At 33.5% G+C, this 6,378-nt stretch overlaps 1 protein-coding gene across 1 annotated transcript; it reads left to right on the forward strand.

Moving 5' to 3' along the window:
- The first annotated feature begins 88 nt into the window (after nt 1-88).
- LOC138701204 (B-cell receptor-associated protein 31) lies at nt 89-2,092 on the forward strand. Its single transcript, XM_069827851.1, has one exon. It carries the CDS (start codon nt 460-462, stop codon nt 1,153-1,155), a length of 696 nt encoding a protein of 231 aa, XP_069683952.1. The 5' UTR covers nt 89-459; the 3' UTR covers nt 1,156-2,092.
- The last annotated feature ends 4,286 nt before the right edge of the window (nt 2,093-6,378 follow it).

The following is a 6,378-nucleotide window of genomic DNA, read 5'->3' on the forward strand; positions in this document are numbered from 1 at the left end:
CTTTGATGAATGCAAAGAACTTCTATTGAATCCAATAAGACAGCTAATAAAATGTTTTATATGCATCTATTCATAAATCTGAGTTACATTAAAACACCTGTTTTCAGATCACACTAATCACTGGCAAATTATTTTCCGAAAAATGTTTTTCTTTCATATGGAGTGTGTTCTGCTTATGTTTTGTACGATTGATGAGACAAATAATAATTGTGGTACTGCGAACTGCGCACAATCTTGCATCTTATAAGACTCGGATGAAAAAGAGCATCTAATGGAAAGTACACCAAGGCTTGGCCATCTTGACTATTATTAGCAGTTGCTGAGAATGATTCATTATTCTGTGGTTATTGGTTAGACGCTGAAGGACTTCTGTAAAGTGTTGGTGTGGCAGTAGGAAGAAGATTAAATTTGTGTGTTACAGTATACATATTGTGTTGAAACCAAAATTGGTAGTTCAACATGAGTCTTCAGTGGACAATTATCGCAACATTCCTGTACGCTGAAATAGCAGTCGTTTTACTTCTTGTATTGCCAGTTGCATCACCTCAACGATGGCAGAAAATTTTGAAGTCAAGATTTTTACAATTCTTGGGCAACCAGGCATCCGTTTACTTCTTGGTTCTTCTAGCAGTTCTGGTTCTTTTCTTCTTGGATGCCATTCGTGAAATGAGAAAATATTCCAGCGCTGAAACAACAGAGGCAACTCATTCTCATCTTGATGCAGAAATGCAGGTAAATATGCGCCTGTTTCGGGCCCAGCGCAATTTCTACATTTCTGGCTTTGCCCTCTTCCTGTCGTTGGTTATTCGCCGGTTGGTAATTCTAATAGCGCAGCAGGCAACACTCTTGGCTCAAAGTGAAGCAGCAATGCGTCAGGCACAATCTGCAACCACTACAGCTCAGAGTTTGTTGGCCCAAAATCAAACCAGCAAGGCACAAAATGATACGAATGAAGCTCACGATAAAGAAGTTACAGATTTGAAGGAGAAGTTGGCCAAGGCAGAAAAGGCACTTGAACGTGAAAGGATTGACAAGGATGCTTTGAAAACTCAAGCAGAATCCGTAAATAAGGAGTATGATCGCCTGAACGAAGAATACCGCAAACTTCAAGCCAAATTAGAAGCTGGAGGTGGTGAACATAAGAAGGACGCATAACATACTCAATTATACACCTGTAATAATTTGTGATTATATCACAGTTTGAAAGAAGCCTTACAGTGTTGCTAATCTAATTATGTAGCTCTATATTTACATAAGTTGGTGGTATTGAGAGGGTAGTACTACTAGTAACACTATGAGACGTAATGGCAGTCTTTATTTTGCCTACAATATAGGCTATATATATATTTTTTTTTTTGTTCCATAACCTCTTTAGCCTCTGCGGCTTCAAGGTAAAGAATTTTGTTACATAACTGAATGACATTCATATTTGAGGCATTATTATAATAAATATATTTACCTAATAAAATGTTTGCATCATTAATCTTTTTTGCAGTAGGGTAAAATTAAAAATTATACAAATGAATATAAAATATGTTGGATTAAATTGTCTCATAGTGTGAATTTTCTGACAAGGTCTACCATATCCATTATTCACAACCCTCTCTTGCTAATACTGTGTGGCATTCAACATATTAAGAAAATGAGACTGATTGTTTTGGTACTTTTGTGGGTGGCTTTTGTTATATTAATGTTATGTTCTTTTTATAACACTAATTTTTTTTTTATTCATGGATATTTGTGTTGAAATAGTTTGGAAGAGGTAGAATTAGTTGAGTTTTGACATAATACAGGTCGTGTATATAACAAAAATTGTATCTTCTCTGTACAGACCTCGGATAATTACTGCTGTGTATCAAGTGTCGTAAATTAAATCCGTTATCTTGGATTTGAACTACCGTAAAGTTAAGATACATCTTATTTAAACTCTGTATTTTGCACCTTAAATTTCACACTTGTTGTATAAGTCTTTCAAATAGCTTAATCAAAATATCTTCTAACATATGTTCAACGATTATTCCATATACGTTTTGTAAAACGTTGTTGACTGTAAAAATCAATAAATTAAATGACCTGCATGACGACAGTTTAATATTTGGATTTCATTTTAAATTTTTTTTTTAAAGTTGGGTGACTCATGTACGTGGTATCTTTCAGTTGGTCGAAGTCCAAAGTCTTGTGTTTAATCGCCATGTAATTCTTCTGACTCACACATGGAAATGCTATTTAATACTAATAAAAATGCTCTAAGAGTGTTACTTAAAACGTTTATTTGAAAATATAAAATTCAGTGGCAGTTATGTTGTATTATTTATCAGAGTATAATTAGCTGTATTGCAAAAAATAATAATTTCGAGATGTTTCCAGTATCCTTGACACCGAAAAGTGGTTTTGGGCATTGTTCTTAGTAGCTACAGCTATTTCCTCCAACTGTTCGATTGATTTTGTTCACAGATTTTATTAGGCATTAAGAATTTATTAAATTGGTAATGAATCGCTTGAAATATTTGTCATAATATTTATAGATCACTGAAAGAATGCCATTTGTTGAGTCATCTTCAATGTCTAACCATATATTTATTTTATACAGGTACGAATAGCTGGCCTGCCTAACCTCACTTGGTGTGAATCTAAACTTTTCCCTAAATTAATTTGTGATAGGCTATAAAATGAAAGTGAAAATCAATAGCATAATGAAAGTAATGAAGTGTCTGTAACCTTCACAATAAATGCTGGAAATGTTCTCCACTAGCATCCAAACACTTTTGTGCAGATGAGGTGGGCTGTAGTTATTTGTGCTCAACTCTGTATCATGTCCAACACCATCATAACCTGAAACTTTCCTTTCACTAGTTTCATCCTGTGTAGTAGCATAGGTGAAATGGAAGAAGCATTTCTATTTAGTCTTGCAGCTGTTTATTTTGAAAATTTTATTTTAACTTAATATTTAAAGACAAGATCGCAAATATAGTAATTTCATTGTGAAAGGTTGTGTAAAAGATGAGAGAATTCTTTCATCAAACCCATTTTTCAAATTTGATAGTTGACATATTGCCATGAACTGTGATTGGGCTCAAGATGTAGGTGTAATGTGTACGAAAAAGAGGTAAGTTTTCTTTGGGACAGCTGTGTAGCATTTAGTGCTTGCATAGACTTGAGATTGGCATGTCAGGTGCCTAGGGCTAACACTAAACTTGAAGTTATTAGTGACATAACCTACATCCAGCCAGCGGTGTACTTCACAGTATGAAGTTAGCTTGAGTATGTCAATAGTACTTAAATAAAAGTCTCCCCCCCCCACTTAACTGTTATCAACTAAGCCTTAAGGTTGCAACTTGCATTAGTAAAAGGAAAAAAAGAGGTGATTACTCAATTCAATTTGTGAATGCCTGCTGAGAAATGACATCTATTTTGCCTATCGGACACAAACTATTAGTTCTCTACCACATGGATTCTGCACGTAATCTAAATGATATATGTGCAGATGTTTTCACAAGTGGTAAAAAGGACACCATTGTTGAGTTAGCCGTCCGAAGACAGGTTGGAACCTCATAAGTGACGCCAATAAGGCAACTAAGCCAGGAAATGAGGTAGGATGGCCGGTTACTTTCCCTTTCCATTGCATACATATAGAGGATCCATAAGGAACGGAAATATATACTCATTTTTGTTATGCAGTGATATTTCAATCTACAATTAGGGGTTTTCATGGTTTCTCAGTCACAAAGGGAAATGGCAGATTGAAAACTTACATACCATGATTCATCACTGCCTCAATCATCAATATCATACACATTAATCAAAATCTAAAATCAGTTACATGAAACACAAGCCATCTTCAACAGGAACTCAACAATAGTAACAACAGCCTACTTTAGTACTGTATACCCACAGATCCTAACACTTAATATGATATGGTTCAAGCAACAATATTAGACTTTTCTATTGATTGTCTCTCCATCACCTATAAAAAAACATCTGCATGTATATCATTTATGCCATAACACTGCTTACTGATATTTGCAGAGCTTACGAAATGTTACGGCTTCAGATAGTGTTTCTATCTGGAATTTCGTATTATTCAGCAAAGTTATTAATAAAGAAAAATTAGAAAATACTAAATAATGATACAAGTAATAATAATAATGTTATCGAAAATAAATCTTGGTACAAAATTAAAAAATACAATAAAAATGTTAAGATCACAGACTTCATTGGCATATTAGAAAACAAATCGATAATCAGAGAATGAGACATGACTGAGCTACAGATGGGGATTCTTCAATATTACAATAAAATTATATATTCTGTAAAAGCAGAAATATCTCTAAAATTTCGAGATGGTGACATATACACAAATTTCATTTTACAGTGACAAATTTCAATAACAGAGACTTTGAAATTACCCTGGAGAATTACATGTGCTCTAATGAAAAAATATCTTCTCAATAGCGGACATTCTCTAGAACTCGTAACTTCTTATCACACACTTCTACTCTGCAACAGAACAGTCAACCACTGCAGAGCTTCCCTTACAAGCAAGACTGCAGTACAACAGGTAAGAAAGGTGATGTCTAAGGACTTAAATTCACTTCTGATGTAGAACTGTATTTATAAAATACATTTCAGAAAGTGACAAGGAAACGGACAATAATTTCAAATTTCTTTAAAATCTAAGATATAGAATTAAAGTTGAAGGTTTCAAATTATTCACTTTTTTTTTTTTTTAACAATGTAAAATATTGTGCAGTATTCAACACTTTTTAGTGGTAAGTACTTCTGTATAAAAATTCTGTTCAAAATTATAATTAGTAAGGAACTGAAAATAAATAAGAGAGATGTCAAAATGCAGTATAGTTTAATTTTTTTATTTTCCCAATAGTGTAAAGTTACCATATGTCCCCGTTTCTCAGGGAGTCCCCGAATTTTGCTTTCTGCCCCCAAACAAAATTCGTCCCCGGATTTAATAATTTGTTCCCACATATCCCCGGATTTTCAGTGTTAATAATTAATATGATTTAATGCTCCTTGCATATTGCTGTGATAAATTCTGCTAATGTAATTTTGCCGCTTTTTCATGATGCCATAATCAAAAATGAAGGTGAGGACGTAATTGCTGTCTAGTCTTCCATTGTTATCGATAGTAGAAAAACTGAACTTCAGGAAGGAAGTGTTTTTTGGGAATTTTTAGAAATGGCTTTTATTTCACAACAGAATTCTCAGTATCTCTCTTGAATTTATAAAAATGCTGTTTAATATCCCAGTGCCTGGGTTATTCATAAGGTATCTATGAAATGTACTTATATTGCTTCCTCTAGGAAGAGACTAATTTGAAGAGAGTCCATTATTTTTTTTCAAATGTAAATAAACTTGGCATGGATGAAGATAATTGAAGGGGTCAGAACCATAGTGGGCCAAGCGCCATTTACTAAAAACAGAGAAAGCAAGGGTTAAAGTTAAGTGAATACTATAGTTTAATGAAGATTGTCATGCCATTTAGTTTCAACGTGCATACTTTATATTACTAACTATATGTTTCATTGAATTATGTTATTCAATTAATTTTAACTCTTGTTTTCTCAGTTTTTAATATATGGCGCTTGGCCCACTATGGCTCTGAACCCTTCAATTTGATTAAATTTCTTGCGTGAAAAAATATGTGACTTGAGAGAAAATGACAAAGTGGAATGACAAAAATGCTACTCTTTGCTCAAAATGGAGTGACTTTGTTAATTTTCTCTGAGAAAATGATTTCCTGTGCACAACTCCAAAAGTTGATTGAACTTTGTGTCTTCCTGAAAGTAATACTTCTGTGGAGGGAGTTTATTCAATGAACATGTGGACATCCCAAAAATCCAGAATGAGTTTAGAAACTGCTCATGCAATATTTGCTATTTTAACCAACTTGGTGACTTGTCAGAAATTTGCATAAAAATTGGGATCTAGAGAAGATCTGCTTACAAAAAATTCTCTTCTGATGGGGGGGGGGGGATAGTAGTTTAGTCTAAATAGAATGAGTACAGTAAAATACCTCGTATCCAGCACCCAAATAACCGACAATACCAAAACAATGGCACTTTTAATATTTTTTACACTATTATGTATTATAATAATCATGAACTGATATTCAGTACTAAAAGTAAACATTGTATGTACCGGTATTTCAAAACTTTATTTTTAAATATCTATATGAAAATTACTAAATTTCAACATGGAAAAAAAAATGTTTATGCAGTACAGTGTGTCTTTACATAACCTATAAACGTATTTTCCAATTATCCAGCACTGACTTTGTCCCACACTTGCTGGACACGAGGAATTCTACTGTACCAGTATTTTAATTCTTTAGAATGTGTAAAAACCATAGAAGTGAACGGC

The sequence above is a fragment of the Periplaneta americana genome, chromosome 6 (genome assembly GCF_040183065.1).
Source record: "Periplaneta americana isolate PAMFEO1 chromosome 6, P.americana_PAMFEO1_priV1, whole genome shotgun sequence".
NCBI classification, from domain to species: Eukaryota; Metazoa; Arthropoda; class Insecta; order Blattodea; family Blattidae; genus Periplaneta; species Periplaneta americana.

Excerpts from the sequence above, each read along its gene's own strand:
- LOC138701204 (XM_069827851.1), top strand. The coding sequence starts at position 460 with ATGAGTCTTCAGTGGACAATTATCGCAACATTCCTGTACGCTGAAATA.